The sequence below is a fragment of the Blennius ocellaris genome, assembly GCF_963422515.1.
Source record: "Blennius ocellaris genome assembly, chromosome: 17".
NCBI lineage: Eukaryota > Metazoa > Chordata > Actinopteri > Blenniiformes > Blenniidae > Blennius > Blennius ocellaris.
The window spans coordinates 22,580,798-22,602,775 of NC_137666.1; the positions used below are offsets into that span (position 1 = coordinate 22,580,798).

General features: G+C 44.8%; 1 protein-coding gene across 2 annotated transcripts in view; it reads left to right on the plus strand.

Moving 5' to 3' along the window:
• grhl1 (grainyhead-like transcription factor 1) overlaps window positions 1–15,745 on the plus strand; it is a 28,528-nt gene extending 12,783 nt beyond the window's left edge. For both annotated transcript variants that reach the window (XM_080512724.1, XM_080512725.1), the window contains exons 9-16: window positions 540–634; window positions 6,916–7,159; window positions 7,444–7,571; window positions 9,141–9,169; window positions 9,331–9,416; window positions 12,136–12,221; window positions 12,834–12,898; window positions 14,421–15,745. In XM_080512724.1, coding sequence (XP_080368850.1) covers window positions 540–634; window positions 6,916–7,159; window positions 7,444–7,571; window positions 9,141–9,169; window positions 9,331–9,416; window positions 12,136–12,221; window positions 12,834–12,898; window positions 14,421–14,535 — 848 coding nt within the window. In that variant the 3' untranslated portion in view covers window positions 14,536–15,745. The remainder of the gene's footprint in view (window positions 1–539; window positions 635–6,915; window positions 7,160–7,443; window positions 7,572–9,140; window positions 9,170–9,330; window positions 9,417–12,135; window positions 12,222–12,833; window positions 12,899–14,420) is intronic.
• Window positions 15,746–21,978: the final 6,233 nt, after the last annotated feature.

Here is a 21,978-nt window from a genome sequence, read left to right on the forward strand (position 1 = left end):
ATTGAATATTTGCTGTTCTTTGAGCAGGAGGCCAAAATCCTCCAAAATAAGAAGATAAAAATGCTTGAATCTTTTTAATTTATATGTCATGACTCTTGAAATAACTGACAGAGTAATGAACCTTTCAATGATAGTGATACACCTGTGTATGAATGTATATATTGTAGAAATACCTGTATGTACATTTCACTGTCCTTTTAATGGAATTGTTCATTTTCTGATAGTATAATGTATAATTTCCTGATTAACCACCTTTTTTGTGCAGTAATCTTGTCATATACTTTTCACCAGAGCGTACTTAAAGAGGAAAACATTCACATAAATACACATTTACACCTTTATAGGATGTTTGTATTTATGCAAATGTGTTTCCTTTGAGTTTATAAAACATCTGTGGAGGAAGTTTGTTTGTGACGCTTCAGTTTTGTTAGTGACTGAATAGAGAAACGATGTGTTTCCACCATTTTGACTGGACTTTGTCCTGCGGTCATTTACTGAACTGTGTCTTATTGTTCATTGTCGACCTGCTGGTTGTGCAGCGGACTACAAGGAGAGCTTCAACACCATCGGGAACATCGAGGAGATTTCCTACAATGCCATTTCCTTCACCTGGGACACCAACGAGGAGGCCAAAGTAAGACCTGTGGAGTGTCCTGGAGCGCTGGGCCAGGAACACCAGGGTTCTTTGTTCTTTCTAGTATTAGAACGTCTGACCTTCCACGCTGCACCAAACCCGAGGTCATTGTTTTCATTCATGGCATTAAAAGTTATTCCCAGTTTGATCAAGCTCTTGCTGGTCAAAACATGAAGGTCAGTGTTTCAGTGTTCAGGTTCAGTCAATAAGTCCAATAATTAGTTTACAAAGTCCTGGATTTTGACGCACTTCCTCCTCATAAACTGCTTAAACTTAAATACTTAAACTTTTCACATCAACCCACTTAAGCCAAAAAGATCCAGGCTCTCTGTTTTTAGGCCACATGAGTCATGTTTTCTCCAGGAGAGGCCGTCGTTAAGATTAAGACATGACTTTCTTCTGACTGTCGTCACCCGGAGTGGGTTTGGTTTGTGTTACTCTTTATGTTAGTGTTAGTGTTACTGTTGGTGTTATTACTGTTGGTATTATTACTGTTAGTGTTATTACTGTTGGTGTTATTACTGTTAGTGTTATTACTGTTGGTATTATTAGTGTTACTGTTATTACTGTTGGTGTTATTACTGTTAGTGTTATTACTGTTGGTATTATTAGTGTTACTGTTATTACTGTTGGTATTATTACTGTTAGTGTTATTACTGTTGGTATTATTAGTGTTAGTGTTATTACTGTTAGTGTTATTACTGTTGGTATTATTACTGTTGATGTTATTACTGTTAGTGTTATTACTGTTAGTGTTATTACTGTTGGTGTTATTACTGTTAGTGTTATTACTGTTATTGTTATTACTGTTGGTATTATTAGTGTTAGTGTTATTACTGTTGGTATTATTACTGTTAGTGTTATTACTATTGGTATTATTAGTGTTAGTGTTATTACTGTTGGTGTTATTACTGTTGGTATTATTAGTGTTAGTGTTATTACTGTTAGTGTTATTACTGTTGGTATTATTAATGTTAGTGTTATTACTGTTGGTATTATTACTGTTAGTGTTATTACTATTGGTATTATTAGTGTTAGAGTTATTACTGTTGGTGTTATTACTGTTAGTGTTATTAGTGTTAGTGTTATTACTGTTGGTATTATTACTGTTGGTATTATTAGTGTTAGTGTTATTACTGTTAGTGTTATTACTGTTGGTATTATTAGTGTTAGTGTTATTACTATTGGTATGATTAGTGTTAGTGTTATTACTGTTGGTGTTATTACTGTTGGTATTATTAGTGTTAGTGTTATTACTGTTGGTATTATTAGTGTTAGTGTTATTACTGTTAGTGTTATTACTGTTGGTGTTATTACTGTTAGTGTTATTACTGTTGGTATTATTAGTGTATGTGTTATTACTGTTGGTATTATTAGTGTTAGGTTAGAGTGATCACTGATCCTCCAAAACACTGCTGTCATCAAAGAGAGGGTGTGTGTGTGTGTGTGTGTGTGTGTGTGTGTGTGTGTGTGTGTGTGTGTGTGTGTGTGTGTGTGTGTGTGTGTGTGTGTGTGTGTGTGTGTGTGTGTGTGTGTGTGTGTGTGTGTGTGTGTGTGTGTGTGTGTGTGTGTGTGTGTGTGTGTGTGTCCTCCTGACTGATCCAACCTGTCTGACTTTCGCCCTCATTGTGAAGCTGCTCGTCAAGTTATTTTCTCAGAGGAACAAAAGAGTTCAGGAATGAGGAAACTCAGCAGGAGGCAAGGAGGAGCAGAGGAGAGCTGGACGGGTAGGAGAGGAGGTAGGAGAGGAGGTAGGAGAGGTGGTAGGAGAGGAGGTAGGAGAGCTGGACGGGTAGGAGAGGAGGTAGGAGAGGAGGTAGGAGAGGTGGTAGGAGAGGAGGTAGGAGAGCTGGACGGGTAGGAGAGGAGGTAGGAGAGGTGGTAGGAGAGGAGGTAGGAGAGGAGGTAGGAGAGCTGGACGCGTAGGAGAGGAGGTAGGAGAGGTGGTAGGAGAGGAGCTAGGAGAGGAGGTAGGAAAGGAGGTAGGAAAGGAGGTAGGAGAGGAGTTAGGAGAGATGGTAGGAGAGGAGGTAGGAGAGGAGGTAGGAGAGGTAGTAGGAGAGGTGGTAGAAGAGGAGGTAGGAGAGGTGGTAGGAGAGGAGGTAGGAGAGGTGGTAGGAGAGGAGGTAGGAGAGGTGGTAGGAGAGGAGGTAGGGAAGGTGGCAGGAAGGAGGTAGGAGAGGAGGTAGGGAAGGAGGTAGGAGAGGTAGTAGGAGAGGTGGTAGGAGAGGAGGTAGGAGAGGAGGTAGGGAAGGAGGCAGGAAGGAGGTAGGAGAGGAGGTAGGGAAGGAGGTAGGAGAGGTAGTAGGGAAGGAGGTAGGTGAGGTAGTAGGAGAGGAGGTTGGGAAGGAGGTAGGAGAGGAGGTAGAGAGAAGGTAGGAGAGGAGGTAGGAGAGGTGGTAGGAGAGGAGGTAGGGAAGGAGGCAGGAAGGAGGTAGGAGAGGAGGTAGGGAAGGAGGTAGGAGAGGTAGTAGGAGAGGAGGTAGGGAAGGAGGTAGGAGAGGTAGTAGGAGAGGAAGTAGGAGAGGAGGTAGGAGAGGTGGTAGGAGAGGTGGTAGGAGAGGTAGTAGGAGAGGTGGTAGGGAAGGAGGTAGAGAAGGAGGTAGGGAAGGAGGTAGGAGAGGTGGTAGGAGAGGAGGTAGGGAAGGAGGCAGGAAGGAGGCGTGTGGCTGTTTTCTCCTCCACATCATGTGAAAAGTGCTGACGAGGCAGTAAACAGACAGACAGGCTGACGCTGCAGGCGACACTTTACATAAATAAAGACACACCAGGATGTGGGTCTAACGGCCTCATGACTCCAGGCCCCCGGAGGATCTTCATCCTGGTGTTTCAGGAGGATCTTCATCCTGGTGTGTTCAGTAGGATCTTCATCCTGGTGTTTCAGTCGGCTCTTCATCCTGGTGTTTCAGTAGGATCTTCATCCTGGTGTGTTCAGTTGGATCTTCATCCTGGTGTGTTCAGTAGAATCTTCATCCTGGTGTGTTTAGTAGGATCTTCATCCTGGTGTGTTCAGTAGGATCTTCATCCTGGTGTTTTCAGTAGAATCTTCATCCTGGTGTGTTTAGTAGGATCTTCATCCTGGTGTGTTCAGTAGGATCTTCATCCTGGTGTGTTCAGTAGGATCTTCGTCCTGGTGTTTCAGGAGGATCTTCATCCTGGTGTGTTCAGTTGGATCTTCATCCTGGTGTGTTCAGTTGGATCTTCATCCTGGTGTGTTTAGTAGAATCTTCATCCTGGTGTTTCAGGAGGATCTTCATCCTGGTGTGTTCAGTAGGATCTTCATCCTGGTGTGTTTAGTAGGATCTTCATCCTGGCGTTTCAGTAGGATCTTCATCCTGGTGTTTCAGGAGGATCTTCATCCTGGTGTGTTCAGTAGGATCTTCATCCTGGTGTTTCAGTCGGCTCTTCATCCTGGTGTTTCAGTAGGATCTTCATCCTGGTGTGTTCAGTAGGATCTTCATCCTGGTGTGCTCAGTTGGAACTTCATCCTGGTGTGTTCAGTAGAATCTTCATCCTGGTGTGTTTAGTAGGATCTTCATCCTGGTGTTTCAGTAGGATCTTCATCCTGGTGTGTTCAGTAGGATCTTCATCCTGGTGTGTTCAGTACTTCACTACGTGCAACCGCCCTGTGACTCTGTTTGAGCGTCACCACCACCTGAGGTGTCGAGTTACTGGAGACAGGAGGGTGTGTGTGTGTGTGTGTGTGTGTGTGTGTGTGTGTGTGTGTGTGTGTGTGTGTGTGTGTGTGTGTGTGTGTGTGTGTGTGTGTGTGTGTGTGTGTGTGTGTGTGTGTGTGTGTGTGTGTGTGTGTGTGTGTGTGTGTGTGTGTGTGTGTGCAGCTCTCAGTCAGTCCCGTGTGATGGTTGTGGTTAATGTGAGCCGGAGCCTCAGGACGTCCTGTGAGTCCTGAGCTGATGGAGCTCTGAGGTGATGGAGACCTGAGGTGATGGAGGTGATGGAGCTCTGAGGTGATGGAGATCTGAGCTGATGGAGGTGATGGAGCTCTGAGCTGATGGAGCTCTGAGGTGATGGAGACCTGAGGTGATGGAGCTCTGAGGTGATGGAGACCTGAGCTGATGGAGCTCTGAGGTGATGGAGACCTGAGGTGATGGAGCTCTGAGGTGATGGAGGTGATGGAGCTCTGAGGTGATGGAGACCTGAGGTGATGGAGGTGATGGAGCTCTGAGGTGATGGAGCTCTGAGGTGATGGAGACCTGAGGTGATGGAGCTCTGAGGTGATGGAGACCTGAGGTGATGGAGCTCTGAGGTGATGGAGCTCTGAGGTGATGGAGGTGATGGAGCTCTGAGGTGATGGAGCTCTGAGGTGATGGAGACCTGAGGTGATGGAGGTGATGGAGCTCTGAGGTGATGGAGGTGATGGAGCTCTGAGGTGATGGAGACCTGAGGTGATGGAGACCTGAGGTGATGGAGCTCTGAGGTGATGGAGACCTGAGGTGATGGAGACCTGAGGTGATGGAGGTGATGGAGCTCTGAGGTGATGGAGGTGATGGAGCTCTGAGGTGATGGAGCTCTGAGGTGATGGAGACCTGAGGTGATGGAGGTGATGGAGCTCTGAGGTGTGTGTGAACAGGTGTGAGTGTTTTGGCCTCAGGCTGATTGCAGAGCAGCCTGAGAGTTAATGATGTGTTGACAGAAGGCTGAACCTGATGTCTCATGTTGCTGCTCTGCTGCTCTGCTGCTGCTCTGCTGCTCTGCTGCTCTGCTGCTCTGCTGCTGCTCTGCTGCTCTGGATGAGGAAAGAAGCTTGTTTTTATGTGTGTCATGTTTTATTTTTCTCTTTTTGTCGTTGTGGAGGATTTTTACACTTTCAGCTGTTTTCTGAACTTCAATCTAAAGTCAGACCATCAAACATCCTGTGATCCTCACGTCTGTCTGAGTGAATGGATGAGGAGTGAATGAATGAGGAGAGTGAATGAATGAGGAGTGCATGAATGAGGAGAGTGAATGAATGAGGAGTGTGAATGAATGAGGAGTGAATGGATGAGGAGAGTGAATGAATGAGGAGTGAATGGATGAGGAGAGTGAATGAATGAGGAGTGAATGGATGAGGAGAGTGAATGAATGAGGAGTGAATGGATGAGGAGAGTGAATGAATGAGGAGTGAATGGATGAGCAGAGCTCTCTGGTTTTCATTGTCAGGGACGTGTTTGAACCATGACACTGGACAAGCCTCACAACTATACTGTACATACATTATACCTTATCTGAAGAAGCTCTCTGCCTCTCCTCTCCTCTCCTCTCCTCTCCTCTCCTCTCCTCTCCTCTCCTCTCCTCTCCTCTCCTCTCCTCTGCCTCTCCTCTCCTCTCCTCTCCTCTCCTCTGCTCTCTGCTGCTTTTAGAGGAGAGAAGAAGAAAAACAATCCAATTGCTGTGTGAAGTGTAACGTTTTACACTCTGTTAGTTTAATGGTTTATAATATTACATTGAACACTTGACAAGACGTTTTGTCTAAAGTGGAAGTTACTCAGAAGTCGGGTGGCAAAATTCTGGGAATTTTCCAAGTTGGAAACTTTCCTTTGAAATTAACAGGAATTTATAGGAATAAAACAGGAATTTATGAGAATAAAATAGGAATTTATGGGAATAAAACAGGACTTTATGGGAGTAAAACAGGAATTTATGGGAATAAAACAGGACTTTATGGGAATAAAATAGGAATTTATGGGAATAAAACAGGACTTTATGGGAATAAAATAGGAATTTATGGGAATAAAACAGGACTTTATGGGAATAAAATAGGAATTTATGGGAATAAAACAGGACAGCTGTGGCTACAACAGTTTTCCTCCACATGTGTGACTGAGGGGAATGAATAATGATTTCTATACGTCTCCTGGAAAAAAGTGTTTAGCGAGCAGCTTGCTTTACTGCAGGAGGAATCCTTATTAATGGTGAGCTTTTAAAAGAGATATATATATATATAAGCTACTTTACAGGCTTCCAGGATGTGTTTCTCCAGTCAGAAGACTGCTGGTGTCAGTTGCTGACCTGTCAGATGTTTATCTGCCAGATGTGTGGAGCTGCTGCTCAGTCAGGATGTGTTCTGTTGACACATGAGCTGTTTTCACTCCAAGCAACCAGCAGGACAAAGGTTCCCTCAGCATGTAAACACCGAGCTCCACCACTAGAGGGCAGCACACGACAGGAGGCTGACCTAGAAGTCATCAAAGTTGTGTTTGCTTTGATTTCTTGGTGCTGATTTAAAGTTGCATTTATTGAATTTGTCTCCTTTGTTGTGTCCTCCTCTGTCCTCCGTCCAGATCTTCGTCTCTGTCAACTGCCTGAGCACCGACTTCTCGTCCCAGAAGGGGGTGAAGGGTCTCCCTCTCAACCTGCAGATTGACACCTACAGCTACAACAACCGCAGCAACAAGCCCATCCACCGGGCGTTCTGCCAGATCAAGGTGTTCTGCGACAAGGGCGCCGAGAGGAAGATCCGCGACGAGGAGAGGAAGCAGTCCCGCAGGAAAGGGAAGGTCCCGGACCTGGGCTCAGGCCTGCCCTGTAAGTCCAGCTGGAGGAGGACGTTCTGACTCCAGAACCTTTACACTTTATCCTCCAGGCCTCATTAGACCGAGGCAGCATGAGCAGGTTGCAGTTGAGAAACCGACAGTGAGCGAAGCAGCAACAGCTGATCAGAGTTCCTCTGCTCATGTGAGCCAAGTGTGAACATGTTGTTGGTGTCAGTGTTGTTTACCAGCGGCTCTGTTTACTCACAAACCAGCTTCTCATGTTGCGTCTGCAGGAAACACGTGTTGACTCTCTGGTACTTTGTGTTTCTGCTCTAGTCGGGGACCCAAAACTGCCCATGCTGCAGAAACGCAACGACGTCACCACCTTCAAGATGATGGCGGACCTGGAGACGCAGCCGGTGCTGTTCATCCCCGACCTGCACTTCTCTAACTTCCAGCGCCACGTGAGTCCACAGAGCCAGAGCCGCTGGGCCGTAAACCTCCGCCCACTCCTCCACCCGCCGGGTCAGCCTGACCTGCTGCTGCTCAGTTGGCAGGAACAGCCAGTGCTGCAGTGCAGCTTTGATCTGGTCCTACGTGGCGATGGCAGCGCTCCACACTGCTTCCTCTCTGGGAATCATTCACAGGAGCCTGTAAACAAAGTGGGCTGCCGAACGCACTGCAGCTGCAGGCCCATGTAGACATTTAGAGCAGCTTCCTCACAACGTCACTGTTTCCAGAGGCTTGTCTGCTTTGCAATGAGCCACTTGATCATGTGGAGCTTCTTGCTGTCTGGACTCTGAGCTCTGCCTCTTCCAGGTGAACTGACTCACCTCAGGCTGTTTGGCTCTTTCACTTCAATCTTTCCCTGTGGGCTCATGTTCACCATCACACAAAAAAAGAAAAAGAAGCAGCGGTGTCCATTGAGAAAAACGCTAGTGAGCGTTGCCTGCCCCCTGCTGGCCACATGTAGACCTAACCCCCCCCCCTGGGCCTCCAGTGGAGGCAGCAGGAGGTTTATTTTGGGAAAGTAAACACTGAAGCTGCCTGAACCAGGCTGTGCTATCACTTTCTGATAAACTGAGGCTTGACTGGCGTTCCTCTCAGAATAGAATCTATAAACAGCCGATCAATACTCTGCAGGCCAAAGTGTCGGCTTTCCAAGAATAACAGTCAGGTTCTTTCATCAATAATTAACTGGATTGATTTGGTTTTTCTCCTGAGCATGAAGGCAACACATCCAGTGGCTTCAGCCTCAATGGAAGACTCTTTCATTGAGGACAATTTAGTTGTTTTGTTTAATATATTCAAAATAGGTTTTGTTTTTTATTAAGGGGGATTTTAATTAAATTCATAAGCAGACAACCCAGATTTTTAAATTTTTTTTAATTTGAAGGATTTGTTTAGGAAATATATTAGTTGTAAAGAAAACCCTGGGTGGAATTCTTTATTTATTTATTTATTATTGTTTATTAAAAAATGACAGCAGAATAAATGGGAATGGTTTTATTTACAACTTCGTGTTCACAGTATTTGTTGTGAAACTCTGAGTGGAAAAACAGAACTGAGTGGACTTGGTTGTTGACTTTGACTCTATTGATTGATTCTGCTGAAAACTATCTGACAACTTCAAACGTCTTCTGAAGTTTTAAAGGCAGTAGAAACAAACTGCATTCTAAGTAATACATAGGTTATGTCAGTAGAGCATAGAGTTATAAAAAAAATCAATCATTTGACCGAGCATTTATCTCTTTTAAATAACAGTTTTACCATTAAAGGTCTTTACCTTCCTCTGCATGTGACTGACTGGAACTGAACGTTAGAATCAATGTGTTGAAACTCCGTGTTCCCAAAGTCCTGTGTTGAAACTCCGTGTTCCCAAAGTCCTGTGGAGAATCACACTTCTACCTTCAAGTTCAGCTGCTGTCAAGACAAACGAGTCATATTTACCTCGTCATAATAAAACATGTTGAGCAGATGTTGGCGTAAATAAACAATCAGTTGTTGACATTTCTTTTGTGTTTTATTTGCAGCCGTTCACCACAGAAGAAGGAGAAGACAGGTGAGTCCAGTGTGTGTGTGTGTGTGTGTGTGTGTGTGTGTGTGTGTGTGTGTGTGTGTGTGTGTGTGTGTGTGTGTGTGTGTGTGTGTGTGTGTGTGTGTGTGTGTGTGAGCTGGATGTTAGGACAATTTAAGCAGTGTGTGTGTGTGTTTCTCCTGCAGCTCAGGCATGAAGAGGTTACCCTTCAGTGATGACGAGTTCGGCCCCCCGCCAAACAAGATGGCAAGACCAGAGGAGCCAAAGAAAGGTGTGTGTGTGTGTGTGTGTGTGTGTGTGTGTGTGTGTGTGTGTGTGTGTGTGTGTGTGTGTGTGTGTGTGTGTGTGTGTGTGTGTGTGTGTGTGTGTGTGTGTGTGTGTGTGTGTGTGTGTGTGTGTGTGTGTGTGTGCTCTGAAGTACCATTGAAACTGATCATGTGCTGATGTGAGACCTTCCAGCGTGGCTCTTCTTTGGTGTGTTTAAGTGTGTGTGTGTGTGTATTCATGCCCATGCATGTGTGTGGTTGTTGTGGTCGGCCTCAGAAGCTACCCCCCCATCACCTCCCCCCCCCCCCCCCGGTCAGGGCCATGTGGTCACTCCAGGCCTCAGACCTCCACCGACCCTCCACCCAGTGATCAGTCACTAACAAGCTGTGACCTTCGACCCACTTCCTGTTCAGACTCCCTACTATGATATTTCCAGTGAGAGGATGAGACTCACCTTCTCCTTCAGCGTTTCTGCTCTCAGTTCTCCACTGTTCCTGGAGCAGATTGTGACTGAAGGCTTCAGGGCCGTGAAGGAACACAGACGGAGTTCCTGGTGAACCAGTAAGGGTCAAACACTGGAAACTGGTTTTGTCAGTCAGGTTCCTCACAATAGCAGCCTGGATTAATGCCTTGCTCAGTGGTTGGCCCTTCAGCCTTCAGTCCAGTCCGTCTCCTCCCAGGCCGGCCTGGTTGGACCAGGTGACTCCAGGTCAGCTGGAGTATAAGAATATCCACAACAAGATCAATAGTCAAGGTTTTATTTCACTCATCCTGTGGAAGAGCTTCTGGTTCTTCCACACTCACCTTCACACTGACAGTTCATGTTTGCAGAAACATTTCAAGGGTTTTTCTCACACTTTTAAAACCTCGATCTAAATTATTTCAGTGAATTGTTGAATTGTATACATTTCCCACCTTTTCATCCACACTGACCCTGGTTCTGCAGGTTCCTTTCTGTTGCTTCTGCTTGCTCACGACGAATTGATAGGTTTCTTCTTCAGCAGTGCCTTGAAATGACACTATAAATAAAGTGGAATTAGATTTTACCCTTTTCCACAAAGAAAACTGCCGTTATGTTGATGCTTGATAAAACATGTGTAACTGCTCATCATTTGTTGTTAACACGTGTTAATAGTAACTTGTAACTCGGCTCCAGAGCACAAAATACAATGTGATGTTTGTCCTGCTGAACCAGGAACCAGAACTCACCAGACCCACCTGGTCCTTCAGTTCCATGTAAAGACGTGGAGAAACAGAGTCGACATGGTAAACAAGCAGAACTGTCAAAGTTAAACATGTCACTTTAGAACACTTTAGAACACTTTATAACACTTTATAACAGTTTAGAACACTTTATAACACTTTATAACAGTTTGTAACAGTTTGTGACAGTTTAGAACACTTTATAACACTTTATAACACTTTATAACAGTTTAGAACAGTTTAGAACACTTTATAACACTTTATAACACTTTGTAACAGTTTGTGACAGTTTAGAACACTTTAGAACACTTTAGAACACTTTGTAACGGTTTAGAACACTTTATAACACTTTATAACACTTTATAGCAGTTTGTAACGGTTTAGAACACTTTATAACACTTCATAACACTTTGTAACAGTTTATAACATTTTATAATAGTTTATAACACTTTATAACAGTTTGTAACAGTTTGTAACAGTTTAGAACAGTTTAGAACAGTTTGTAACAGTTTAGAACAGTTTAGAACAGTTTAGAACAGTTTAGAACAGTTTAGAACGGTTTAGAACGGTTTGTAACGGTATGTAACGGTTTGTAACGGTTTGTAACAGTTTGTAACAGTTTGTAACAAGACCCTGAACAGGTTGAAATACAATCCAGTGTTTTTCTTCTTCTGGTGGTTTGATCTGTTCTGAGAGGTTCAATGAGTGAAGTGACTGATCTTCCTGCTGGACCTGGTGGAGGTCTGGACCTCAGGTCTGGACCTGGTGGAGGTCTGGACATGGTGGAGGTCTGGACCTGGTGGAGGTCTGGACCTAGTGGAGGTCTGGACCTCAGATCTGGACCTGGTGGAGGTCTGGACATGGTGGAGGTCTGGACCTAGTGGAGGTCTGGACCTCAGGTCTGGACCTGGTGGAGGTCTGGACATGGTGGAGGTCTGGACCTGGTGGAGGTCTGGACCTGGTGGAGGTCTGGGCCTAGTGGAGGTCTGGACCTCAGGTCTGGACCTGGTGGAGGTCTGGACCTGGTGGAGGTCTGGACCTCAATGTACCGTGGAGGTCTGGACCTCAACGTACCGTGGTGGAGGTCTGGACCTCAACGTACCTTGGTGGAGGTCTGGACCTCAACGTACCGTGGTGGGCGGGGCCTCAACATACCGTGGTGGGCGGGGCCTCAACGTCCCGTGGTGGGCGGGGCCTCAACCTACCGTGGTGGGCGGGGCCTCAGAGCCCTGCAGGAAGGACAAACAACACAGCTTGTAGTTTAGTAAAGTGAGGCTGCAGCTTCCTGCTGCACAGTGAAGCTTCACCTTCTCAAACACAAACTCCATCCAAAGCTGTTTGATGTGACGTCATCCACCCTTTGTGACGTCATCCACCCGTTGTGACGTCATCCACCCTTTGTGACGTCATCCACCCGTTGTGACGTCATCCACCCTTTGTGACGAACACTGACTTGCATTGTGACGCCTTGCTTTTGTGATGAACACTGACTTGCATTGTGATGCCTTGCTTCCCCACAGTCCTGCTGTACGTACGCAAAGCCACCGAGGAGGTGTTTGATGCCCTCATGCTGAAGAACCCTACGCTGAACGGCCTGGTGGAGGCTGTAAGTCATCCTCTCTTCTCCCTCCTCCTCTCTTCTCCTTCCTCCTCTCTTCTCCTTCCTCCTCTCTTCTCCAAGTCATCCTCTCTTCTCCTTCCTCCTCTCTTCTCCTTCCTCCTCTCTTCTCCTTCCTCCTCTCTTCTCCAAGTCATCCTCTCTTCTCCTTCCTCCTCTCTTCTCCAAGTCATCCTCTCTTCTCCTTCCTCCTCTCTTCTCCAAGTCATCCTCTCTTCTCCTTCCTCCTCTCTTCTCCTTCCTCCTCTCTTCTCCAAGTCATCCTCTCTTCTCCTTCCTCCTCTCTTCTCCTTCCTCCTCTCTTCTCCAAATCATCCATGAGGGGGATTGAGGGGGGTTGAGGGTATTAAAAGGGAGTGGGGGAACATAAGAAAGGTAGCAAAGAAGAATGAATCAGGAGGAGGAGGAGGAGGAGGGGGAGGAGGAGGAGGAGGAGGAGGAGGAGGAGGTTGGGGTCGTCAGGGTCACGGAGCAGAAGACATGAGGGACACAAGCAGCTTCTCACAAGACGGAGACTCAGAGTCTTTCACATGAGACACATGCACAGATTATTGATGTCCTGTGAGGAATTCAACCTTGACTTGTTTCTTTCTCAACCAGATTTCAGAGAAATATGAGCTTCCTCTGGAGAAGGTGGGGAAGGTCTACAAGAAGTGCAAGAAAGGGTGAGTGTCTCAGCAACGCTGCTGGAAGTGGAGCGTTTCCCACTGCTATACTAATAACATCATGATTAACATGATGTTAGAAGTATAACATCATGTTAATCATGATATAACATCATGTTAATCATGACGTTATAACATGATATAACATCATGTTAATCATGATGTTATATCATGATATAACATCATGATTAACATGATGTTATATCATGTTAATCATGATGTTATAAGTATAGCATCATGTTAATCATGTTATATCATGTTATAACATCATGTTTATATGTTATATCATGTTATAACATCATGTTAATATGTTATATCATGTTATAAAATCATGTTAATATGTTATATCATGTTATAACATCATGTTAATATGTTATATCATGTTATAACATCATGTTAATATGTTATATCATGTTATAACATCATGTTAATCATGTTATATCATGTTATAACATCATGTTAATATGTTATATCATGTTATAACATCATGTTAATATGTTATATCATGTTAATCATGAGCAGAACTTTTTCTTCCTTGAACACATTTAGTTTAAATTTAGAATGAATAAACCAGGAAACATCACATGTTAAAGTTTCATGTGTCATTAGAGCCATTCAATACTCTTAATACTCTTAATACTCTCAATACTCTCAATACTCTTAATACTCTCAATACTCTCAATACTCTTAATACTCTTAATACAGCCAAAGCAGGCGCTATTCACACAGAAGGTGAAACTTTGTGAGCTAATTCAATCAATCAATCAACATTTATGTATTTATTTGGCCTTTTACGACACAAAGTGACCAAAGTGCTTGACAAGAACATAAATACATGAATAACTAACCAGTCATCAATCACACTGACAGCAAAGTTGCGTTTGAACCAATCAGGAGCTTTAAAAATAGACACAGATGTGATTGGCATCACACTTTTCTGAAAACTGAAGGTGAGGTAAAGGAGGAGATGATTGCATTTGCATATTTGCAGTAATTGTTGTAATTTAAAGTGTGAAGCAGCTGCAGGCTGCAGCTTCAGATCAGAGCTGATCTTTCCACGGCTCTCTGAACCAAACGGTTCCTGGAGGTTTCAGCTTGTTAAAGACACTAGAAGCTCATTGCAACACCTTTTTGTTTTTGTGAATGGAGCGCTATCGTTTGACATTTATATCTAATCACATCATTGTTTTGGATTTCCTGACAATTTGCCACACAGAGTGTGATGCAGGAAGAGTGTTTGGGGCAAAGTAGTGCACCAGTCCACAAAACACTGACTCATTGGTGTCTGAGGACCTCAATCATTTTATGGATGATTTCAAATAGAATAATTGAAGAAACGCAGCGTTGTGTCGTTGGTGTTTGTTCCCAGTAGGTTTAACGTTCCTCACACATGTTCTCACACCCTCATCCTCACAATCTATAGAACTCCTGCACACAAACATCCATGTCACTGTTGATTATTCCCTCCTGGACTCTGTGGCTGAAGCAGTGGAGGAAACGTGACCTTCTGTCGTCTCTGCAGTATTCTGGTCCACATGGACGACAACATCATCAAACACTACTCCAACGAGGACACCTTCCAGATCAGCATGGAGGAGCTGGGCGGCCTGTTCAAGCTCACACTGACGGAGATCTGAGGGCGGAGGCGCCGTGGGGACGTCCTGGAGGTCCTGGAGGTCCCGGACCGCCGTGGAGCCGAAGCTTTACCCTCCTGGCTCAGCAGTGGTTCTGGACTTGGTCTGGAGCTTCATCTGGACGAGTGTCAACCAGACGTCCTTCATGTGGGATTGAAAAGCCATTGCTCTTATTAGACGTAGAGATGTAAGTTATACGTTTTCGTTCACTCTCACATGTTTTCTTTGTCTTCGGATAAGTTTGATTGTTACAATACTTCAGTTTTTCTTTTTTAACTTTGTGAAACTGAGCCTCAGCTCAGGTTTTTTTGTTGGATTCTCAATTATGCTGCTGCTATACCTCATGATATGTAAGCAGCAGAGTCATTAATTGACATGAGTTGTAGAGGGAGGAGCTGGTGGGTTCTCTCTGCAGCCGAGGCACTGACCACCGTCTGTAGTGTCAGGTATTTAGCACAATACATATTGACAAGTGCTGATGGAGCCTGGCTGGTTCAGTGTATTAATACTAAACATAATGTCAGTATTTAGTGTTAAAATAACTTTTTCTCAGTCGCCACATTAGTAGGGGAGAAAATTGTAAATATCTTTTCTTTTTTTACTTTACAGGCTATAAGATGACTTGCCATGGCTTTAAAAACATGCTTTTCTTCAGGTCAATTCAAATAATGTCCTTCTGGTATTATATAGAAGTTGCTATATAGTTACTAAATATGACAATATTGCTAAACGTCCCTTCCCCTGTAGAGCAGTTCTCTGAATGTGGTTGAACAGGTCAATGTGTGTGCAGGCGGTCCTGGAAGTGCAATATGAGATGTAGTTTCAGACACATTCAGAAACAAGATGCTCCTTGATCAGCAGAACTACAACATAGGATACATGCCAAGTGGGGTTTTTAAAAGCTGGAATTATTTTTGTATATATTCATTAAAAAAAGGGGGGGGGGTCTATTTTATCCCTGTTTTCTATTTCAGTGCTTATTGTGTATATATTTATTAAGACAATCGGTGTGGGTTATTGCCTTTTTGTGTTTTTTAACCATATATAACCAAATTTATATTCATCCTAATAATATAATGTCTTTTTCTTTTTTATATGAGGTTATTCTAACGTTACATGTCAAGGGACAGAACGTTTTTAATGTTTTTAAGTGTTTTGTTTTTTTTGGAAGATATTTGATGCACAAAGTGCCTAATAAAAAACTTTCTCTTGGTTTCTGTCTTGTTTATTTTAGTGTTAATGGGATGTGCTTGTCCAACTGGTTTGATCACTTCAGACTCAACTCGGGTGGGAAAATTCTGGGAATTTTCAAAGTTGCAAACTTTCCATGGGAATTAATTGGAATTGATGGGAATAAAACAGGAATTGATGGGAATAAAACAGGACAGCTGTGGCTACAACAGTTGACCTCCACCTGTGTGACGGAGGAGAATGAATGATGGATTCTGTAGCGCTGTCAGTCTCCTGGAAAAAAAGCGTTTCGCAGCTCGCTTTACTGCAGGAGGAATCCTTGTTAATGGTGAGTTTAAAAAATATATATTTAAGTTACGTTACAGGCCGTTTCCTTCCTCTGATCCCCTGAAATTGATGGCGACCAATCTATTTGTAGGTAATATGAATTATGAGTTAAGATTGAGTGTGTTGTGTTAAAACCTGTGACCGTCTGTCCTGCAGGCCTCGACACAGCAACCTGGGCTTCATTTGCCTCATTAGTGACTTTTCAAACTTCTTCTCGAAAGTAGGTCTGTTCTGAACTCATGTTGTTCAGGCGCCACGTGCATCGTCAGCTCAGTGACACTTCTGTTACTTTATACTTATTTCATTCTGAATACTTCCAAACTTCCCCAGCTTAAAGGTATAGTAGAGGATTTTCTTCTTCCGGGTGGATCATCAAAATAACTGGTCCTCCCAATTGTCAATCATTCTGGTGATATATGACGTAAGGCCGTCGTACGTGCTCGTCCCTGCGCGCAGCTCACTCCACACGGTTCTCATCATGCCGGTGGCCGACCCGACGCATTATTCTCGGACATTTTTACACAGTTTCACCCCCTCTGGTGCAAATCTTCTTGTAAAGTGAGCTTATGTGAGCGATGCCGACTTGTGACTTGTAAACAGAGCGTGCACGAGGAGAACTGGGCTCGTGCACGTCTCTCGCACGTGTTTTAGTAGGCGTTCCGTCTCGGGAGCAGGTACAGCGTTGCGCATGCGCATTTTTTTCAAACGGTGGAGAGGGCGGTTCTTTCCTAAAATTCCTGAAAATCCTCCTGTATACCTTTAACTTCCCATGGAAAGCTTCCACAATGTTTACGGGAATTTTCAGAGATTACCTTTGCAACCCCAGACTCAAGCGACAGGGGGATGTGACATCTTCGCAGACTCCCTCACATCAGTGTCACTCCAGGAACATTAATCTGTCGTTAAAAGGCAGAAGCAGCGTCTGAGCACCGGTTCCACTACATGTTGTGAAATCTGTCAGTGGCTGAAGAGTTGATCTGTTGGCAGAGTTGATCTGTTGGCAGAGATGACCAGCGCCTGACCACAGGACCAGATGTCCAGGCATCAACTCTCCCCTCTGGCCATGAAACAGGAAGTGCAGCTTGGTGCAGATACCTGAGAACATTCTCTCAGCGGTTTGATCACATGGGACACTTGTTTTTTTCCAAATACTTTTAATAAACAACATTGCCATTTGTGGATTGAGTTGATTAGAGATTTGTCCTATCAGATACTGGCGCCATTCTTTTTATCTGCCTCCACTTACCTGGACATCCGCAATACGAGGCTGCTTGATCACTTGTGTCTTAACTCTGGCTTTTAATATTAATATAATATTTTATAATCCACTTCTGAGCGACCAGCAATCACACACAAGGAGAAATTAGGCAGAGCTGCACATATGTCATCCTGGGGGCTCATTATTATAATAACAAGCCACCAGGATTGTATGACGATCATCCAGTCAATAAGCAATAACAGATCCCAGACCAGCTTAGAGCCTCATGGGGGGATTTGAGTCTCAGAGGTTAAATGAAGGAATTGAGTGACATAATTCTGCCTGGCTATAACTCTGTGGTCTGTGTGCATGGGTGCATGTTGAAAGATTATGCTGTCAGCATTACAGTACCACTTTGAACCATAAGGTGGTGTCATGAGTCACTGTACTGCCTTTTAGTCTATTTGGGCTTGTAGCTGAAAAAAACACAACAATTTGAATCACTTTATAGCCTCTGACAAATCGTTGAAGAATTTTCAGAATTGAAGACAACACAGATGGAACTCTGCCAACTCGAGCACAAAACTAGCAAAACTTAAATATGACACCACCTTGAACATGTCGTCCTTTTCACGGCCATGGTGGCTTTAGGGACTGGTGGGACATTGAGAACAGTGTTACAGCGACAGCACAGCCTTTATGACTTCCCTTCCAGTCCCACAGAGTTTATTTCCTTCTGCAACACACCCAGTTCACTGAACTGATCACCTGAGGGTTAAATGATCTCCAGGGACCTCTGACCTACATCATATGTAAAGATTAGATGGACTTTTGAGCTGTGACTTTCACACAATTAATCATCAAACAGCAGTGGTGGCAGGAAGCTGCTCCAATACCTCTGTGTTCTAATCAGGTTCAGAGTGCCTTGCTCAAGGACACCCCAACACATGGATGGGGTGCGATGAAGCCCTGAGCTTGGAGGCTGCAGCGTCGGAGCCCCGGGCCACCGGCCTGCCTGAGGGTTTGGACACGTGGGGCCGTGTGGAGCTCAGGGTTCTAACTCGTACAGGAGAATTGAACCAGCTCACCAGGGCATGTCACCTGTCACCTGTAGCCTGTCACCTGTCGCCTGTCACCTGTAGCCTGTCACCTGTCGCCTGTCACCTGTAACCTGTCACCTGTCACCTGTCGCCTGTCACCTGTAGCCTGTCACCTGTCGCCTGTCACCTGTCACCTGTCGCCTGTAGCCTGTCACCTGTCACCTGTAGCCTGTCACCTGTCACCTCCGTCACCTGTAACCTGTCACCTCCGTCACCTGTAGCCTGTCACCTGTCACCTCCGTCACCTGTAGCCTGTCACCTGTCGCCTGTCACCTGTCGCCTGTCACCTGTAGCCTGTCACCTGTCGCCTGTAGCCTGTCACCTGTAGCCTGTCACCTGTCACCACTGTCACCTGTAGCCTGTCACCTCCGTCACCTGTCACCTGTCACCTCCGTCACCTGTAGCCTGTCACCTGTCACCCGTCACCTGTAACCTGTCACCCGTCACCCGTCACCTGTCACCTGTTACCCGTCACCTGTCACCTGTAGCCTGTCACCTGTCACCTCCGTCACCGGTCACCTGTAACCTGTCACCTGTAGCCTGTCAGCTGTCACCTCTGTCACCTGTCACCTGTCACCTGTAGCCTGTAACCTGTCACCTGTCACCTCCGTCACCTGTAACCTGTCACCTGTAGCCTGTCACCTGTCACCTGTCACCTGTCGCCTGTAGCCTGTCACCTGTAGCCTGTCACCTGTCACCTCCGTCACCTGTAACCTGTCACCTCCGTCACCTGTAGCCTGTCACCTGTCACCTCCGTCACCTGTAGCCTGTCACCTGTCGCCTGTCACCTGTAGCCTGTCACCTGTCGCCTGTAGCCTGTCACCTGTAGCCTGTCACCTCGGTCACCTGTCACCTGTCACCTCCGTCACCTGTAATCTGTCACCTCCGTCACCTGTAACCTGTAACCTGTCACCTCTCACCTGTTGCCTGTCACCTCCGTTACCTGTAACCTGTCACCTGTAACCTGTCACCTCCGTCACCGCCGTGATCTGTAACCTCCGTCACCTGTCACCTCCATGACCTGTCACCTCCATCACCTGTAACCTCCGTCACCTGTAACCTGTCACCTGTAACCTGCCACGTCCGTGACCTGTCACCTGTAACCTCCGTCACCTGTAACCTGTCACCTGTAACCTGCCACCTCCGTGACCTGTCACCTGTAACCTCCGTCACCTGTAACCTGTCACCTGTAACCTGCCACCTCCGTGACCTGTCACCTGTAACCTCCGTCACCTGTAACCTGTCACCTGTAACCTGCCACGTCCGTGACCTGTCACCTGTAACCTCCGTCACCTGTAACCTGTCACCTGTAACCTGCCACCTCCGTGACCTGTCACCTGTAACCTCCGTCACCTGTAACCTGTCACCTGTAACCTGCCACCTCCGTGACCTGTCACCTGTAACCTCCGTCACCTGTAACCTGTCACCTGTAACCTGCCACCTCCGTGACCTGTCACCTGTAACCTCCGTCACCTGTAACCTGTCACCTGTAACCTGCCACCTCTGTGACCTGTCACCTGTAACCTCCGTCACCTGTAACCTGTCACCTGTAACCTGCCACCTCCGTGACCTGTCACCTGTAACCTCCGTCACCTGTCACCTGTCACCTGTAACCTGTCACCTGAAACCTGTCACCTCCGTGACCTGTCACCTTCGTCACCTGTCACCTGTAACCTCCGTCACCTGTCACCTCCGTCACCTGTCACCTCCGTCACTCCAGCTAACGATTCACTCTTGCATCATTGTCATGCAGTTGGAGAAAAACACACACGTATCACAAAACATCAGAAACTGTTTCTCCATGATGTCATTTCAACAACATTTTACAGAACTACTCACATTTCTCAGCTCTGTGACGCTAAGTCCATATTACCAAATAAAAGTCTTCAATTTACACTTAACAACAAAGACAGATTAGTAATATCTTTAATTATAAAATACATGGAAAATAAACAACTATGGATTAAATCTGAACAGTTCCACACAGTTATATAACATAATTAGGCAACAGATGTACTGAAAATGTATTATGAGTATTAGAAGTACAAGTGCTGTTTAAAAAAATACTAATATACAAACATAAAGTATCCTAATACTAAGTAATAGTTACATTTTAAGTATATTGAAAAGCAACGTTAACATTGAGCACTTCATGTATTTTACCAGCATAAATATCAACATTGAAATTATATTTCTCAAACAATGTAGTATAAAAGTAGAAGCCAGACTTTCTCTGTGTGAAGTTAAGATTGAAATAGTTTTCATAGGTTTTTGAAATTGAAATTATTCCAGTGCTATTATTGTTGTTGCTGCTGCTGCTATCTATGTTGTATTCACTTGTAGTAATAGTAATAGTAATAGTAATAGTAATAGTAATAGTAATAGTAATAGTAGTAGTAGTAGTACTGATGGTAGTAGTAGATGGCATCATTGTTTGATTAAATTCTCACCCTTGGACAAAGACCACTTGCAAAAGTACAAGTACTTTAATAACCGATGTTTATCAGCAGTAATGTGAGTATGTGTAACGCTGTGCTCTCTCTCTGGGAAGATGAACAACAGGAGCCAGGAAATCAGTTAATTATAGGTTCATCCACACCACGAGAAAAACCATGTGTTTCCTCTCCAGCCTCCAATAACCTCCGTCCTCACGTCACCATGAACTCAACACCAGGCTTTTCAGGACATGTAGTACACCTGCCAGGCCTTTAGGGGCGCTGTGACTCTCCAAAAGTCGGAGTGAGTATTTCTTTATGTCCACTATCACATGTTGAGTTTCAGTTTGTGGGAACTTTCCCAAACTCCCGACTTTTGCAGTGAGAAGAGGGAACTTTTCCACTTCACGGTCACTTAAACACTCCAAAACACGGTAAAACATTCTGCACGTCTCTAAAACCATATGTTTCACCACCAACTGCCATTGATGCATGAGATTCCCCAAAACAACATTTATGACAACAAAAGAGCATGACAATGTAAAAGAAACGTCAAAGTAAACGTTTATTTGTCCATGCAAATTTGACAAATTCCCTGAACAAGCTGAATTATTTGTGAACTTATTTTCCTGGGCTCTGCCACACGGTGCCGAGGCAGTGTGCTCAGTATTTGCCTGGAATCCACCTCAACACAACAAATTGAGCTTTATTATGAAATGTCTCTTTTATCTGATGAAGTTAATCACAAGACACAAACTGCACATGTGCAGAGCAGCACTGTCCTGAAGCCTCAGTAAAGCCTCCATTCCCTGATCATCAGTAAAGCAGCTTGACGTCTAACTTTCCACAAACCTGCCGGAATATTAGAAACACAAACTAGAACGTGGAGCTCAGCAACCTGCTTCAAAGAGGATCTCATGCTCATAGCAGGAGGAGTGTGTCCTCGGTTCAATCATTGGGAAGTTTTCACTATTTATTTCTCTATACATATCAATCAATGGCACAATGTGATCATTGATTATGCTTAAATATATTTACATTAGTTTCAGTTTTGTGTTGTTTTGCTTTGTTTAACAACAGAACAGTTTGTGGGCAGAGGCAGCCTGGAGGTTAAAGTTCACCATGTCTCCCACGGTGGACGGGTCACTACTGTGAGTCTCTGATCATAACCTTTGACCTCCATCAGCTCCCTGGA